Raw genomic sequence first — 19,144 nt, 5'->3', positions numbered from 1 at the left:
GACTCTGCTGGACCAGGCAAAAGTCCTAATCTAGTTCAGCAGTATGTTCCCACATTGGCCAACCAGATGCTTAAGGGAAACCCACAAGCATCACATGAATACAATAAGCCTCTACCACTCATTTCTCCTAGCAGCTGGCTTTCAGGAGCATGCTGCCTCTGAGACTGGAGATGATATATATACATCCATCATAACTACAATCCATTGATAGCCTTGTTGCTCATGAATCTGTCTCCTCCCCTTTTAAAGCCACCCATGTTGATCCCCATTGCTACATCTTGTGGAATCAAATCCCAAATCCCTTGGGAAGGAAACAGGAGTCTGGGCTGAAGAGCAAATCAGGGCCAAAGGGAACAATGAAAAGATATAGAAACATGCCAGAGCTTAGGAAGACCTTGGTGACTGAGCAGGGCTTAACTCATGGACAGGGAACCTGCTGTTCTCAGTTGTCCTTAGACTCCATGACCATTGGCTAGGGATGTGGTCCATAGACATCTGGAGGGCCATCCCATCTCTGGCCCAGGAAGTTCTCTTAGAGTCAGGGCCAGCCAAATACATTTTACCACCTGAGGCAAATAAGGAAATGGCATCCCCCCCCCCCGACTACTGGGAATTGTAGATTTTGTTTGTTTGTTTTTTAAATAATACAGGAAGTGGGACTGAGCAGGGTTGGGGTAACCTCCTGTGGGGACCTCTTTCTCTCCCCCATTATTTCATCTCTCCCTGCCCAACCTGGCCCATCTTGGGGATAAGGGGAAAGGATTGAGGGGGAAGGAAGTGGGGCAGTAGCAGTGGTGGCAGCTCCTAAGGTCTGGCCCAAAATGGCCTGCTGCAGTTGTCTGAGAGGGAGGGGTGGGTAGGACAAGGCGAGAGAAAGAGAGGGTGATGGGAAGGGCTGCTGGTCGGTGACAAGGCTACAAGATGGCTAGAGTTTCTACCAGCTGCTGCTTGGCATTGCAGCATGTTGGGGGCAAGCAGAAGACCACTGTCCATTGCTGAGCTTGCTGTGAGACTGAACTGGCAGGGCTACTGTTGGAAGTAGTACCAGGGACGGGCCAGAACCACGGCCGCTCAATGGAAGTGCCGAGGAGTCAGGAGCTGGTTTAGGCTGCTGCCTCTCAGCTAACTGCCACCAATAAAACAGCCAAAGGAGCCAAACGCTCAGAAAAAGCACAGACAGGGAAACCACAAACTCAAAGAGAAGGGGTCGGGGGGAATGGCAAAAGGGAAAGAAAAGGAAACAGGAGACAGTGAATAAAGGACTCATGTGCTCACTACAATATTGTGAAGTAATCAGGGAGAGTAAAGTTAATTCGGTCCACTTCAGGTGGCGACAGTAGTAGCTATCTTGTCCATTCATGTGCTGCCATGGGCCTTCCCAGACCCACCCTGCCTTCCTTGAAGGCTGCTGAAACACTTCCTCCTCAGCTGCCTGCTTGCTTTCCTGGGAAAAGAAAGCTGATGTAATACCACACCCTTATCCTACGGCTTTCCCCAGCCCTGATTGTCTAGGGAAACTGTGTACGTATATGTTTATGGCTGTTGTGGTATTGAGAATTGCTGTTGAGCTGTTGCAGCATTTTGGGGTGCTGCTGTGACGGTCCTGCAAGAAACCAAGCACACACATGACAGTGTGGGATTAGACATCCTTAAAGTGATTTTGTTTGGAGGTTGAAATTGAAGCATCTCTGCAGCTGAAATGGTTATTCCTTTTATGGAAAGTCTTGAGCTGCAAATAAAAGCAGTGCTTGCTTAGCATTCTTAGGAAATGAGAGATCCTACCAAAGCCAATTTGTAGCTCTTGGAGATTTTTGGGCTTCAAAACAAGCCCACTGCAAGGCTGAAGAGGTTTTGACTTTCCACATGGCTGACTGAAACACTTAGGACTCGTGAGGAGCAGCTAACATATTTAATGAGGCTCAGTGTTCTTCTATGCAGGGTGAATTGATTCAGACCAAAGTGATTTAAATCAGCAAGATATAAGGCTAATTATCATTGATTTTAAATTGAGTTTCCTATTGATGCTACTTCATATACTTCCTAAACTGGGCCTCAAAACTGGCCACTATAACTAGAGAATTATTTACACTCTTTCATTCTTAGAACAGCGGCTTAGCATTTTTCACACTGTACACATCTTGTATGTGAAAGATCCTGTCATGGCTGACATTATTAGGTCTAGTGATAGTGTTGCCTGAGTAGATATGTGGACATATCTGTGCTTGCTCCAGGGTCTGATCCCTATATTTGTGTCTATTGTAGCTGGTAAGCAACGGTTTTAGGGCGGAGTGGGGGCTGTCTCTAAGAAAATGCTTCCCTACCACCAAAGGCCTGGGTGAAGAAAATATAATTACTCAGGATAAGCTGTTGATTGGGGTGATTTAGATGGACAACATGTGGGTCTGTCACTTTCTCTTCTAGGGCCGTCCTGTAATAGGTTGTTCCTGAGTTATCAGTCAGGTCTTATTGTCCTGATGTAAATCCCTAACTTGTAAGTCTTTGCCAGTCAGAAACAGATGCAGTTCTGCTATGGGGCATGGCTGCAGACAATGGATTATGTAGCGTATGCTTAGTGCTGGGTATCTCTTCTTGCTCCCTGTCTCTTCAGCAACAGCTCTAGAATGATGCCTGACACCAATGAACACTGAGATGGGAAATAAGGGTTGCATTTCTTTTGTGTCTTCCATTTGGAGTACAGTATTTGAAACCCTAAAATGTGGGTGTCATTCTTACAATAATAATTTATTATTTATACCCCGCCCATCTGGCTGAGTCTCTCCAGCCACTCTGGGCGGCTCCCAATTGAATATTAAAACAATACAATATTAAAAGCTTCCTTAAACAGGGCTGCCTTCAGATGTCTTTTAAAATTAGGATAGCTGCTTATTTCCTTGATATCTGATGGAAGGGCGTTCCACAGGGCGGGTGCTGCTACCGAGAAGGCCCTCTGTCTGGTTCCCTGTAACCTCACTTTTCGCAATGAGGGAACCGCCAGAAGGCCCTCGGCGCTGGATCTCAGTGTCTGGGCTGAACGGTGAGGGTGGAGACGCTCCTTCAGGTATACAGGACCAAGGCCGTTTAGGGCTTTAAAGGTCAACACCAACACACTGAATTGTGCTCTGAAATGTACTGGGAGCCAGTGTAGATCTCTCAGGACCGGTGTTCTGGATTAGTTGCAGTTTACGGGTCACCTTCAAAGGTAGCCCCTCGTAGAGCGCATTGCAGTAATCCAAGCAGGAGATAACCAGAGCATGCACCATTCTGGCGAGACAGTCTGCCGACAGGTAGGGTCTCAGCCTGCGTATCAGATGGAGCTGATAGACAGCTGCCCTGGACACAGAATTAAAATGCGCCTCCATGGACAGCTGTGAGTCCAAAATGACTCCCAGGCTGCACACCTGGTCCTTCAGGGGCACAGTTACCCCATTCAGGACTACGGAGTCTTCCACACCTGCCCCGCCTCCTGTCCACCACAAACAGTACTTCTGTTTTGTCAGGATTCAACCTCAATTTGTTAAGCGCCATCCATCCTCCAACCGCCTCCAGGCACTCACACAGGAGCTTCACCGCCTTCACTGGTTCTGATTTGAAAGAGAGGTAGAGCTTAAGGGCTGTAGGGGGCAAATATCTCCCCCACTTCATGCTGCTGTCTTTCATAGTATATTTACATGATCATGCATCAAAAACACAAGCATTGTGAAATGATTCAAATTGCAACACTGCTGAAATTTGATAGATGATACTTTTGTTTCTATAGGATTCCAAGATGTTTTGTTTACTATGAATATAAGAGAAGCAGGAGAAATTCTTTGATTGCTATTTATAGAAGAAAAGAACAAGGCATACTTTGTAATTTGATTCAAAGTTGCAGTTTTGAACTTCCTCTTCTGTTAACATCAAATAATCACTTAAACTTATCACAGCAATGAAAATGTTAATAGCATTAACTGATGAGAGCTATCTAAAACATTAAAATGCTGCAAAGGAAACAAACACTCGGTGGCATGCCTCTTTAACAAAAATGGTTAAAACCTTCAGAATATCCAGACACCAGAGTATCACCAGAATTGGCAACTCTCTTTTCAGTCATGGACAGGCAGCTCATTTCAAATTACTTCTGTTTCTGAAACAAGACACACCATTTCATCTGCAAACTAGATGAGGTGGTAATTGGACTCTTTTAAATTCTTGACTCAGTTTTGTTAACTCTTCTAAAGTGGATCTGTACATAGTGCAGATGAAAGGGAGAATCAAGGAAATCATGTTTGTGGAAAGAACAAGAATTCTTAAATTGTGGCTGACAGTATTCACAATCCCAGATGGCATCCAATGACAAGTCGAATATGGATGTAGTGAAGAGGAGCAATGTCCCAAAGGCCACCCATTGCATTTCACAACTAAGCAAGGATTTGATCTTGCCTTCCACCATTTCAACCCACTGCACGCTCTCCTAATTCACTGACAAACATTTTCGCTTAAAACATTCCAACATACCATCAATTAGATGGCAAACAATAGTGTCATTTTTACTTTCCTACCTCCCCACATCTCCCTGTTTGTGTGTGTGTGTGTGTGTGTGTGCAATTTTAACTTACAATCCTTTGTTCCCCCCCCCCCCCAGCTTCCTGCCACGGGCGTGTTGTGAAGGTGCCTGCAGGTCCTCTAGTACGAGTTGAGAACACAGAGGTGGTGATTCCATGCAACGTTAGTCAATATGAAGGACCCAGCGAGCAGAACTTTGACTGGGAGTTCTCTAGAATCTCTGCTCCAGACTCTAGATTTGTACAAGTAGTGAGTACTTGGGACCCTTGGTTCACGTCTCAGGAGTATAAAGATCGGGTTGACGGTAAAGAGATCACATTGAGGCGAAACAGCAACAATTCTGTGGAACTCGTGATTGGAAACATCCGCCCTGCTGACCAAGGGATGTACCGATGCACAACGCCCAGCACAGATTCTGTCGTTCAGGGAAATTACAATGCCGTAGTCGAAGTCAAAGGTACTTCTAAAGGGTGAGGGGTATTTACAATTGGTATTGGGTCTTAGTGTAATCTTGCATAACCTGAAGGTAGACAGCGCCCCATGTCCAATTGGTGCCATAGCACTGTCCTGTGCTTGCTTAATTGAAGCAGTGGTTTGGTGACTATCTCAACAGGATCGTTTGAATTTATAAAACAAAGCAAAATGCTCAGAATAGCTCCTGTTATATTTCAGTCTCTCTCTCTCCCCCCTTCGCTGACTTGTGTTTCTAAACAAAGTATATTGGAAGGGGAAGTTTCTCTGCTAATAGATTTACTTGAAGAGGTAATTGTGGGTGGAGATCTTTCTGAAGCTGAATAATTGATTGAGTTAAGGGAGAAAGTGTGGTGTGTGAAAACACTTTTTTGCTCATGTTTTCCAATGTGAGTGATTTGTTTTGGCTCAGCGTACTCATTATGCTGCATAATTAGTCATCTATTTCATGACAATCTACCACAGCTTGACTCTGTTTTCATCGTTGCTTTATGTAAAGCCATTTATTATAACCCACACGCTTGATAACTTTCTTTTCTCCGAATAGTGATTGCGGATGGCTTAACCGTTGGTGGGTCAAACACCCGCTCCACATCCACTTGGAACTTATCAGAAGGAGATGCCTTTCAGCTCCGCTGCTCAGCGTCCACCAATTCTTCAGAACACACACACCTGCACGTGTCTTGGGAATTCAGAAATGGGTTTGCCTGGCAAGAAATTCTCTCCTTGACGCATGAGGGCAAGTTCCAGCCTGGTTCAGAGTATAACGAGCGCTATATCAGTGGAGATGTGCGTTTAGATGCCATGGCCAATGACATTTACCGCTTGTCTGTGTCCCAAGCTCTTCCAACAGATGAAGGTGCCTATAGGTGTAGAGTGAGTGAATGGGTTAAAGGTGCAGATGCTTCATGGCAGAAGATCCAAGAGAAGGCTGTGGATATAGCAAATGTTGTGGTGCAGCCAACAGGTGAGCATGCAGTATTCATGAAATGATGTGGCCTGTATCAGCATCTATGCTGTAATACCTTTGTGGCTGTGGGACACCAGCATTTGGTGTAAAGCTTAAGGGATACCCTTAAGTATCTCAGCACAGTATATAACAGGCACCCCCAAACTCGGCCCTCCAGATGTTTTGGGACTACAATTCCCATCATCCCTGACCACTGGTCCTGTTAGCTAGGGATCATGGGAGTTGTAGTCCCCAAACATCTGGAGGGCTGAGTTTGGGGATGCCTGGTATATAACATAGTAACAGTGTGTACTTTCCTCAGTACATGTGTTAGATATGTTGTGAAGGCAATGCAAATAAGAACTTAGATATTTGTATTTTCTTTGAATACCTACTGCATAGTTGTGCTTGGAATCTATTTAAAACCCTGGCTTCATAACAGAGGACTCTTTTCTTTTTCAGTGGTTTGTATAGGATATTTGTGTAAAAGGTCTTGTTACCTGGCTTTAGGGATTGCCTAGGGCTAAAGGATAATTTAAATCTACAGTTGCTTTAAGTTTGCAACTTCCCCCCCAAAAGCTTAGTTACTAGACAGTAGTCTCTAAATGACTATTCCCCTTCCTTTGTTTAAATATACCTGTGTGCAATGCATGTGCTTTGATGGATCATGACAGGCTGCAAAATGTGTACAATGGTAATTTTGGTGAAGGAAGAATAAGCAAGTTGGCCTCTGGGCAGCAAAATGAGATTATATGTTTTTGCAAGTATGCTCATACTGGACTTGCAATCATTTAATCACCACACAGAGAATTTGAAAATGCCACAACAATCATTCAGATGTGATTCAGTTCTTCATAGTAGTTAGCTTGTAAAATCTGATTTGTACTCCTTTGGGAGCGTGTCTTGGCTTTAGGTGTATTCATTGTGAGAAACAACATATCTGTGATGGTGAGAGACCCCCTTGACCTTCCCTGTGCTTGAAGTTATAATGCTTGTTATGTTGGAGTAGGTAGGCATGTGAGGTGGTGGTGTTTTTCTTTTCTGGGAGGATTAATTGTACGTAGCTAAATGCAGCAGCGAAGCTTCATGCTCAGCCACCGGGGGCGGAGAGCAGGCGCGCTGCCCCCAGGGATGTGGTGCACATTTTGGGGGAGGGACACGCCATGCTGCGCGTGTTTTGGGGGCAGGGCGGGCAGCCGCGCCCTGCCCCCACCGCCCCTATTTTCCTACGCCCCTGGCTAAATGTAGAGCCATTTGGAACACCTTCTGTTGGAAGGATGTCATAGCTAAGATGTAGATTGTGTGAAGCTGGATTGACAGTGAATTTAAATAGAAAAAAAATGTGTCCTTGATATCCGTGCACAAGGCAAAGGTAGCTGGTTTTATATTCTAAGAAAACTGAAATTGTACAATGAATTGCTTCAGAACATAGAATTAGATAAGTAGTAAAACTTGAAAAAAAGTTCACTGCCTGTTTTTCTGTAGTTCAGCAATAATTTCTTCTTCTTCTTCTTCTTCTTCTTCTTCTTCTTCTTCTTCTTCTTCTTCTTCTTCTTCTATCACTCATAGCTGAATAAGATTGTCTACTCCGACGGGGAATTTCCCGTCGACAAAGTGTAGGATCATGGCAATGTATATAATGAATAGAGTTGGGGCAATAACACAACCCTGTTTAACACCTGATCCCACTATGAATGGTTTACTTTGAGAGCCATTGTTTTCTGCGACAAGGTGATGATCCAGCCAGTAGGTCAGCAATAATATATGTGACCTTTGCCTGTAAATATGTAGGCCACTAATTAAAAAAGCAGGCAGTAGAAGTCAACGGTTATGCTACCTGCTGTATTAAAAAGTTGAAAATAACACTTTTTTGTCTTGCTTCCCTCCTGCTCAAAGCTTTAGGTGTGTTCATCACCAGAAGCAATGTATCTGTGACAGAGGGAGACTCTCTTGACCTTACCTGCAACTTCACAACAGACAGAAGTGGTATTTTCCAAGCAGAGGTCAGGTGGTACTTCAGTGAATCACCTGATAGCACCATGGCAGAAGCTCAGGTTTTGCTAAGTGCAGACCGTGATTCTGTTGTTAGTGATTCTACCCTCATCAGCCTCAGCCATGTGGATCGAAGTTCTTACCACCTATTGGTACGTGATGTGAGCACTGAAGATTCCGGTTACTACTACTGCCAAGCAACTCTCTGGGTGCCACAGCACAATGGTAGCTGGCACAAGGTAGCAGAGAGGACATCTGTGCCTGTTACTGTGGAGGTGTTGGCATTAGGTGAGTAGCTGGGTGGTGATGCTATAAAGTTGATGGATAATTTGTCTTGTGTAATGATACTGACGTGGGTGGCGCTGTGGGTTAAACCACTGAGCCTAGGGCTTGGCAATCAGAAGGTCGGCGGTTCAAATCCCCGTGACAGGATGAGCTCCCGTTGCTCGGTCCCTGCTCCTGCCAACCTAGCAGTTCGAAAGCATGTTAAAGTGCAAGTAGATAAATAGGTACCGCTTCGGTGGAAAGGTAAACGGCGTTTCCATGCACTGCTCTGGTTTGCCAGAAGCGGCTTAGTCATGCTGGCCACATGACCCCGAAGCTGTACGCCGGCTCCCATGGCCATTAAAACGAGATGAGCACCGCAGCCCCAGAGTTGTCCACAACTGGACCTAACAGTCAGGAGTCCCTTTACCTTTTAATGATAGGGAACCAGTGGCCCTCCAGAGGTGGTTTGCTTTGAACTTGCATCAGTCCCTGCCAGTATGACCCAGTTGCAAAGTGATAATGTCAGTTGTAGTCCCAACAACCTCTGAAGGTCCACAGTTTTCTATCCTGGGTTTATACCACAATATAGAAGTGAACAGAAAGTGGCGTTCTGTAGGAGTGATCCCTCCTGCCTTAGACTCCATGTTGGAAGAAAATTATGTAGTTCTTAAAAATGCTAAACCCTTTAAGACTTACCAGTTCAGGCTCATTGGTGGTGTGTCCAACACGGTCTCTTAACTATACCAGCCATCCTGGGCTTTTTTTCATGACTAGTTATGGATGCCTTTTTGTGTCTAATGTGTCAGTTCTGAGAAAACATTTTAAAATGAAATGTTTGTTCTGATCAAATGTGGCTCTCTAACTTGACTTAAAAGAACACAAAGATGGAATATTCTTAATATTTAAAGTGATCCCTGTCCTGGAAGAGAGAGGGGACATTCAAAAGCTTTCAACAAGCCCAAAGGTGGTGTTGGTGGGATATATAAGCTGGAAATCCCCACAGGACCTGCCATGACATAAAGCAGACTTATGCAGTGCTGGTTGTTGTTAAGTCTCAGGCTTCTTTAGCAGCCTGTCTGAAAATACATGGGCTGCCATCCTCTGTAGCAATGTAATTTTTCCCATTAGTCATCCAAAGAGAAAATTCAAAATTGTTCGGGTTTTTTTTTTTAGCTGGGAATGATCCACATTGTTTAAGTTCTTCTTAAAAAATAAAATAAAATGTGTTTGCTCCAAAGACAAGAGACAGGAGGGGAAACAACTGATAAATAAACATATAGTCAAATTAACACTTGTTCTGAAGGCCACATCTATACGTAGTTTATATCAGCAAGATAGTATCTTCTGGCAAAGCTGCAGAGTAGTATCTGGTCTTAGGTAGTCCAGCGACTCATCTAGACACCTTCTTGTGCTCTGATTCGTTGTTCTGAAATGTGGCTTGGACGACTGGACTAATCCCACAGTCACTACTATAATGGTTCTTTCAGACCCATTGTTAGATCTGCCAGATTTCCTTGGGGAAATCCTAAGAATAATATAGATCACTTTCTATTATTTAATGGACATTATATTGTATGGAAAGATTAGGAGGCGAACCAGAAGTTTGTCTAGACAAAAGCATTGTTTTATCACTTTTCCTTACCCCAATATTCTGCTTTGACTTTATGGAGTACTGTTTTCAGCAACTCTGTTTTCCTGGCTGAACTCTTAAGCTACTGAGATCTGCTTTTTATGCAGATGTTCTAGGAAATGAGCATCCAGGCAGGAGAGATATGGAAAACTGAAACCTTAGCACAAATTTCTAAAGAACCATGTTGTTCTGTAGAGTTTGCCTTGACGTGTCAGCATCTCTTAGAGGATAATTAAAAAAATCAAGTTTCTGGCTTTTGACTTTGCAATTAGGAGCCAGATGATTCTTGACAGCCTTTCAAGCAGTGGGAGCAAGCATTTCTACTTATACTCTGCTGAAATTCAAGCATTGTGCATATAAACTTCTGAATGCTATTGTAGCACAATCAGAGATCAGGTTGATGGTAACCCAGTCCTGACAGCCACAGCATCTCTTGTACTTCAGAGAGCCAAGGCAACTGAAAATCCACTTCTGCAGTATTTGTACAATCCAATTCTAAACATGTTTAGCTGCAATTTAATCTCTTTGGCTGCATTACCATTTAATAGCAAGCCCAAGAGTATAAGCTGATAACAAATCGTAGTGTAAGCCTGGCTAGTGATGTTGGTTTGTTTGGGCAATGCAAACCACAACCTTGGATTTGGATGAAACTAAGCCAGCTGCCTTTTTGTTATTTGTTTCTCTGCTCTCAAGGACTAGAATAGTGAAACAGCCCTTGTGCACTACCTAGCATGGTTTATGAAACTCTAGTTAGTATTTAGCGCTATGTGTAAACGCAGCCATTGAGTTCAATAGGCTAATAGGTTAGTTTAGAATTATAGCCTTAGAGGAATGAGAATAAGCTGTGCAAGTTTTTAAAGGAAAGGAAAGGAAATCTCAAGATGGCCTAATGATTTCCATCCTGTTTGCTCTAGGCCTAATTATGAGAGTGAGCTTGTCTCTCATTCTTCTCATCCAACAGACATCCCACTGAATGCAACTAAAAAGAGAGGTACCACTGGTATTCTGTACACTCAGTGTACTTCTGTTACCAATATTATCTGGAAAGCATCCATAGCTTTAAAAGCTGCCTTGAATAGGGTGCCTCTTTTCTGCATTGAAAGTATTCTGTTGGTCAGTGGGAATTTCTTCGCCTTTGTATCCCAAATTAGTAATTATTTTGATGCAGGTTAAGGGGGAGGAGAAAAATGTTTTTCAAATGATCTTACATTGCCTGCGGGTGGGTAAAGCAGGAGAGGAATTCTCATCTGTAGTACATAAACTGCATCCAAAATTCAGCAGCAGCCCCCTCCTACTTGATTGAAGTTTGAGAGCTTGGCAGGGTATTAAGTCGTTGAACTGTCTGCAAGGCTGTTCTTTGACAGCTGACAAGAGTGCAGGAATGAGGCTTATCCAGCAAGCCTTTTATTCCTTCCTGCTAAATCCTTTGTCTGAGAGTCAGTGTGAAGAGACTAGCTGGAGCACTCCTGACAAAGCCAAAACTTGCCCCAGCCATCCTATTCCCTACAGGTCTTCCAAATGCTGGATATGATTAGCTGACATCCCATTTACCTTCAACTTTCTTCTATTTTCTAATCATGACATAAAAATGTTGTTGGTGCTTCTGTTTGGTAGCAAGCTGCTCCAGTGAATTATGTGGGCTGGTTCAGATTATCATATATCATTATGCTGAACCAAGAACAAGCCTTTTGGCTGCACATGAGCAGCTCTTTTGCTCCTCCCTTCCCGCTAACAAACCAGGGAGACGTTGATTAACTACCGTGTTTCCCCTATTTTAAGACGTAGTCATTATATAAGCCATAGCAGGATTTTAAGCGTTCAGGAAATACAAGCCATACCCCGAAAATAAGCCATACCTCCGAGGAGCGAGACCGCTGAGGGAAGAGGAGGCGAAGGAGGCGCGCTCAGTGCTGTGGGGGCTGAGGCATGGTGCAGTGCCCCGAGCCTCTGGGAGCCGGCAAGAGCAGGAGGCGGCTTGCCAGGTCGGCATCCAGCAGTGTGCGCGGAGCACCCCGAGCCTCTGAGAGCCAGCAGAACGAGGAGGAGGCTTGCCGGGTCGTCGCCCAGCAGCGCGCGCGGAGCGCCCCGAGCCTCTGGGATTGTTGTTGCTGCTGCTGGCTGCCGGAGGCTCGGGGCGCTCCGCGCGCGCTGCTGGGCGACGACCCGGCAAGCCTCCTCCTCGTCCTGCTGGCTCTCAGAGGCTCGGGGTGCTCCGCGCGCCCGAGCCAGCAGCCTAGCTTCTCTTTTCTTCCCTGCCCGAGGCAGCCTGCCGCCCCGCTACCGGAACTGGCGGCTGCAGAGCGGAGCGCTCCGCAGCGCCAGGCGGAGCGCAGCGGCCTGGCCTCTTTTTTTTCTTTTTTGCCTGCCGCCCCGCCACCGGAACCGGCAGCTGCAAAGAGGAGCGCTCCGCAGCGCCAAGCGCTCGGAGCGCCCTGCAGCGCTGGGCGGAGCGCAGCAGCCTGGCCTCTTTTTTTTTTTTGTCTGCCGCCCGCCACCGCAACCGGCAGCTGCAGAGAGGAGCGCTCCGCGATCGCTCCTCTAGACCACCTTGCCGAGAGCCCAGTTGTTTAGTGGCTTTTGCGGCACATGAGGAGCACTGCCATTAGGTGAGGAGGAGCACTGCCATTGGGACGCGCTCCGGACGTTTTTTCTAAACCCCCCAGCGGTCTGGCTGGCTTCTCCTGACTTCGCAGGGTGCTGCCAGCCCAGCAGCAGCAACGCCGGCCGCGGCAGGAGGAGGCAGGAACCACTAAGACACCCCCCGAAAATAAGCCATAGGCTTATTTTCTTGAGTAAAATCATTATAAGACGGTGTCTTAAAATGTGGGAAACACGGTATTGCTTCCTGTATCAGCCAAACCAGGAAATTAATTGTTGTGGAACAAGTAAGGGTATTAATCCAACTTCAAACTAAGTTTTCATATCCTGGCTTGTTCAGAAACTGTCAACCATAGTTTCCTTGTTTGGACAAAATAGGAAACTGTAGCAAAGCGGGGAGCAAGGACACTGTGTGTGCATCCATAAGCCTTTCAGACTTGATTATGATACTGTCATAAATTGTATTAAAAAAACCCACAGTAACGTTAACTTGAAGGGTATATTCAGTTTCTAGCACTGGCATTCAACACCAGGAACAAGTAAATGTGGGATGCTCTCCAATATTGGCTTGCTCTAGTGCCAGCTTTCCTCTGCCAAGGTCGCTGAAGTGGGCAATAAAATGAATGGTAAAGCAGTGTACAGAAACCTGACACGCTCTTGGCAAACCCTTCCAAAATGGGGAGCATGTTCATTAAAATGAAACATTTCCCTGAGAGGCAGACTTTGCAATTGCAATGCAGTGTTCTGTAACCAAAATGTTGTATTATGAAATTTCTACAGTATAGTGTGACTTACTAAATTTTGGCTTTAGAATCTGCCTTTTGTTTGACTTGGGGCTGCATGCCATGAAGATAGTCCATTTCTGGGAATTACATGGTCTACTGTCACCAGCTAAATGCCCCATCCTATGCCAGTAAATGCCCCATCCTATGCCATGACTTGCAATAAGAATGTTGCCGTTCTGAAATGATAAATGTGAAAATGTAGCCTACATTCTGAATCTGTCTTTATTTCATACTTTTGTTTCCTTGTCTGTCTTCCTGCTTTTCAAAATGCTCCACAGAGCCAAATTACCGTGTGTTTCTGAATGCGACTAAAACACCTAAGTATGCAGAAGATCCCACAGAATTGGAATGTAGGATCACAGAGGCGCAGAACACTGAAACAAATGTGCGTTTCACTGTCTCATGGTACTACCGATTACCTATGCGCAGTGACGAAGTAGTGAAAGATGAACTTCTTGCCACCATGGATGCAGACTGGACGCTGGTAGTTGGGGACAGAAGCAAACAACGGGCCCAGAATGGGGAAATTATTTTTTCTAAACCAACTGTGGACACCTTCCGCTTACGAATCCAGTGGACCTCTGAAGCAGACAGAGGAGATTATTATTGTGTAATTTCTTCATGGAGCAGGCAACGAAATAACAGCTGGATAAAGATCAAGGATGTGGCTTCTGTGCCTGTAAGCATTTTATGGTCTACACAAGGTAGGAATCTTGTACAGCCTGACTTTAAAAACTTGTGATGCAAATTGTTGGTGACTCAGTGGCTTGCCTTTATAGACTCCGAGATGGAAAAATTATAAAGGATTTTGATAGATTTATATACATATGCCATTGCCATCTTTGGAGGGGAAAGTGGGTAATGATGAGCACAGTACCATTTAGGAATGTTCAGCACAATCAACAATAATTCCAGGCTAAGGTTGCTAAGAGCCCTGTGCTGGAAATATTTTAGGGCAGCGTACTCAGGGCTGGATTTAACTAATGTGTTTCACTTGGAGGAGTCTACATAAGGACTCCCACTAGTGCATTGTGGCTTCCCCACTTTCCTGCCCCCAAGCTCCCTCTACTGCCAACCCCCCAAATTGACTTCGAGGCATCAGGAGAACACCCAGAACAATGTGAGGAGGGAGAAGAGGGAAAATCATTCCATCCAGCAAGCACTCTGGCAATGTTGAATTCCTCCCACAGGGAGTTATTCAACTAAAATTTCCTCAGAGTGGTCCCACTGAAATGAACGAACATGGCTAGGTTGGGTCAATTAATTTCAGTAAGTCTGCTTTTAGTAAAGCTTAGTTGAATATCACCGACACCATCACAAACTCTTGTCCAAACTCCTCCTGGCAGTGTACCAGGAAGCAGCTTGAAATGTATGTGAAGGTGGAGTCCTGAGGAAATAGCAGCCGCAGGGAACTGGTGCAAAGAGTTGTGCAAGAGACTGAAGGTTTATCTGGAATTCTTAGAGTTCATCAGATGCAGACTACACAGAATCTTTTTTTTCACACCCAGGTAGCAAGAAAAAAATGTAAAAAATGATATTACGTTTGTTTTGTTTAGAACGATTTACAGACCATTTAAGCATAACTCTCTACTCTTACCGTAAGCGGATGTGGGAGTTGGGGACATGGAAGATGGACCACAATACTGGTTGTCACAGTGGCCTTGGATATCCAGCCCCCTCAGCATCATGATTAGAATGAAGGAAATCAAGTAATTGACTTGGATCATTATCAGATTCCTGTTCTTTTAATAGAGTAAACTAACAGCTGTTTTTGGTTAGAGCTTTTATCTGATGGAAAGTTGTGTCTAGACAGCAGCCAACAGTCCTGATCATAGCTGCCAAGTTTTCCCTTTTCTCGCGAGGAAGCCTATTCAGCATAAGGGAATTTCCCTTAAAAAAAGGGAGAACTTGGCAGCTATGGTCCTGATTGGGCACTCCTGTACATAACTTGAGTGTGGGAAACATGCTTTAAAAAGGCAAGCTGCCCTTTTCCTTGGAACACCTTGTGTTCATTGCTTGTAGAAAGCACAAGCAGTAACTTGCATTAGTTCCTGAAAGCCTGGTGATCTGGCCCTGTGATATTCAAGAACAGGTCAAAGTAGCCTCAAAGTCTGGGCCATAAAGGGTAAAAGAAATAGAAACAGCATTTCCAAACCCACATGCTTCAGAGCTGTCAACAGTCACCTTCATGAAGATTTTTTAGAATGTAATTATTTGTCGGCGGCAGCTGCAATACTGTGTCACACTCTGCACCAAGGGCTGACTTGAAAGTTCATGTGATCAATGGCTTCAGTTCTTGTTGAATGCCCGGGACAAGTTGCTACTTAGAGTTTTTCTGTCTCCATTTTCACATGCGGGGATCTGCCACAAGGTGTTTGTAGGAATGAAAACACCATGGTGAATCAGAGTTGCTGTGTTCTTTTTCTGTCAACTTGTTTTGAGTATGTGTTTACTGAACCAGCCGAGAAGCAGTTTTGCCATGAGGCTAGATAGTGTACAGTATGCTGCACCAGGTACCCAATTAAAGCACTGAACTTGGGCTTCGAATGTGCAATTGAAACAATTCATGCTGGTATTCCTTTTTAAGTACAGTAATGGTCTCAGCAATACAAAGGCTAGGCTTCAGTGGTACTTTGGACAGTTCTGTGTGTGGCCCGGGCTGGAGGCTGTATTCAGCAGCAGTCATCCCCAGACTAGGTCTTAGAGCTGCAGCTTATCAGAGTTGCTACAGTAGCTCTGTCTTTTGTGGGAGCAGCCCCTTCATTTAAATGGACTCTGCTTGCTTTATCATTCACTAACTCTGGCAGAGCAGGCAGGGCTGTGGTTCTTCTAAGGCTTCTGAGCTGAAGTTCTCAGAGGAAGGCAATGCAGCATCCACCAGTTGGAGAGGTACTGGCACAATGGGCTCCTCTTTTTCCAAGTGTAAATTTGAGTGACCATCTTCCACCCTAAGTTCCTGGTCTCATTCCTTGGAGAAGGATGTCATGATCCCAGTGTCATGGCAGACAGACTCATTGTCAAAGCCCTGCATTACAAGAAAGGCACCCCCCCCCCGTTTTCTATTAACAGTGCAAGATAAGCACTTTTTTGTACAATTTCCCTTATTCTGGAAATTTCATTAGTTTACATAATTTTATTTTGGTTTCTTTTAATGATGTGGTGCAAAGAGGTATGCAGAGCACTGAAGCCCCACTGCCAACCGGGAGATTTTTTTTATGGCATTTACAAGCCACCCTATAATAAACATTCTTGGCATTTACAGAATTAAAATAAAATAAATAAAAACTTAAGCTTTGTCCTTAAATTAGTCATACAATGCAGCACCATAAAAGTATGGGAGGGGGTAAAAATCAAGACCTTAAAACAAAAGCTAAAAGAGCAAAGAATGAAACCGAAAATCTAAAACAGATTTAAAAGGCTGCAGCAACCTTAAAAGGCCTGGGGGGAAACTTAATCTGGCACCAGAAAATCTGAGCTAGTTTCTGCTGTGCCGTGCATTGGTTTGAGGCATGCTTTTCAAGATAGGTATCTTCCTTCTTCCTCTTGCTTGGTAACAAAAAGTTAATTGATAAAAGAAGGGACAGGGTCAGCAGGGAAATCCTGGCTTTGTGTCTAAGAGTGTCACATAGTGAATGGACAGCTTGCAAATCAGTGCAAAGGGTTCTGGCAAAAGGAATAAATTAGTGGATCAGGAGGAAAGATCTGTGGCTCACTTAATTTATGGACATGCAGTGATTATTTTAGTAACTAGATGCTTATTGAAACATCCAAGCTTGGAGTTGAAGTTTCTGACGCTAACACCACACTGGCAAACTTTTTGAGAGCAAGTGTGCACTTCAGCTGTGGGGTGGGACTAGGAGAATGTTCCTTGGCCATGGGCTTCTATCTAATACATTAATATCTTTCAAAGGATGAAGAACTAACTACATGTGTACATTGCAAACTCAGTTTCATCAGGCAGGAATGCCTGATAAATGCCAAGCTGCTCTGCAATTTTTTGCTTCATTGGGCCAAGCAGATATTGCCCATGGTCAAGCGCTTGAGTGGCAAACAACACATTCACCCTGTGCTCTCCAAGTACTTGCTGCTGCTCACCAGAGAGCTGGGTGAGCAGTGTTGGTCCCCTGCAGCATCAGTTGCATACATGGAACTCTCTTAAGGAGCTAGTAGCCCTTTGTGGCTAAAAAGGAGAGGAGCGTCATGCCTAGCTGGGCCATCACTGTTGCTGCCGTTGGGGATAGAATTGGGGCAGAAGTCCTGGGCCCCTCTGGACAGGGGGTTCCCCTAGATGCAGCAGGACTGGCTTACCATATTTCAAAGCAAGAATTAAAGCAGGGTCCCTGTAAGATTGTCTGGAATAATATCCATTACCATCTAAAGAGCCCTACCTCCACTTTTCAGACCATTAGGACTAGAGTCCAAAATTTATCTAATGGATTGTAGCCTTGCAGATGCATTTGTGGTGTGTTTTCCAACCTTAAAATAATGTTTGTTTGTGGATTTGTTTTTATTTATTTAAGCCATTTATATACTGCAAAATAATAATTGTCTCCAAATGGTTTACAAGGCTGGGATAGTTGTGTGGCTGCTGCAGTACAGGAGGAAGGGGAACAGAAGGGAGGCAGCAGCAACAGTGCAGGCAAGCAGTGCAAGGCTGAGAGATCGGCGCCTTGAATATGTGTCCGAATTCAAAAGCATTGCATGGAAAATAATACCTTTGAAAAACAAAACACCTTTTCTCATCCATTTGATGCAGTGCAGTCTTTATTATACATATTGCTGTTCCAAGAGAGCTTGACCTTTTAAAAAATTCTGACCTTTCCTAGATTATGACTCAGGCAGCAAATTGCCAACAATATTTGTGATCTAGTCCTTCTGCTTGTGATCTATTCCTCCTTCCTCTTTTATTATAATGAGTGACCTGTTCCCATTTGCTCAGTGGCATTATTTGTTTCCAGCATTTGTACCCTGCCTTCCTATAATAATCAAGATAGCTTACATTGGTCAATAGAAATACACAACAGCACATATGCATCAATAAATTAATATTAAAGTAACAAAAAGCATCACGGTATCAGATAAGATCTTGCTTTAAAGCACCATCCAGAAAAACATTGTGGAACAGGGCAGTTTCTGCTGCCTGCTGGAAGCTGATCCGCTGTTTCTCGGGAGTTAGGCACCACAGCAGAGAAGGCCCTGTCTTTCATAGGCCACTGCTATGCTCCTGTTGAGAGAAGAGCATGGAGCAGGGCCTCTGGCTTATCAAGGGTGCATTTTTGAGGCCACTCTGACCTAATATACCTGCAGTGCCTCAGATAATAGTTTTCCTTCCTTAGTACAATTTATTCTTAGCATATTTGGGACCCAAAATCCTGCAGGAAAATAAGAGATGGCTTCAGCAATAGAGCCTCTCTATGTCTGCAGTTCATTGAGGGGAGTTAAGTATTCTACAGCCATACGAAATACCCAAATCTGATTTTAAAAACAGAACTGTGCAATTTCTATGTTTTGTAAAGTAAAATTTAAAAACTAGTTGTGGTAGACTGCAAACCATGGTTTCAGGGCAATCTTAGTTAACTCAAGCCCTGATTTGACTAACATCTAAAGCAAACTATAGAACAGGCATTGTGGGATGGTGGGGGGGGGAGCATGTGGGCCTGCTGCACATGGTTTTCAAATGTGACCTGAAGTTAGCTTGTGTGAAACAAGTCCGCAGATCTCTTTATATACATGCACCAAATGTATGGATTCCTCTGGTGGCTGATAAAAATGTGTCATTTTGAAATTTGTGTGGCATACTTGGGCTAAGAATGTTTTCCTCCTCCTGGGCTGAAATGGAAGCTTTTCTTTGTAAAGTACAATATCCAAATTGCTTGTCACTCATACGAGGCTTTTTAGCTGCTGTGTCTC

General features: G+C 44.4%; 1 protein-coding gene across 2 annotated transcripts in view; it reads left to right on the top strand.

Moving 5' to 3' along the window:
• PTGFRN (prostaglandin F2 receptor inhibitor) overlaps nucleotides 1-19,144 on the top strand; it is an 84,045-nt gene that overhangs the window by 23,589 nt on the left and 41,312 nt on the right. For both annotated transcript variants that reach the window (XM_035114819.3, XM_035114817.3), the window contains exons 2-5: nucleotides 4,622-4,999; nucleotides 5,561-5,980; nucleotides 7,859-8,242; nucleotides 13,513-13,938. In XM_035114819.3, the coding sequence (XP_034970710.2) occupies nucleotides 4,622-4,999; nucleotides 5,561-5,980; nucleotides 7,859-8,242; nucleotides 13,513-13,938 (1,608 nt within the window). The remainder of the gene's footprint in view (nucleotides 1-4,621; nucleotides 5,000-5,560; nucleotides 5,981-7,858; nucleotides 8,243-13,512; nucleotides 13,939-19,144) is intronic.

Source organism: Zootoca vivipara, chromosome 4, assembly GCF_965207765.1.
Source record: "Zootoca vivipara chromosome 4, rZooViv2.hap1.1, whole genome shotgun sequence".
NCBI lineage: Eukaryota > Metazoa > Chordata > Lepidosauria > Squamata > Lacertidae > Zootoca > Zootoca vivipara.
This window is presented reverse-complemented; position numbering and strand designations above follow the sequence as displayed.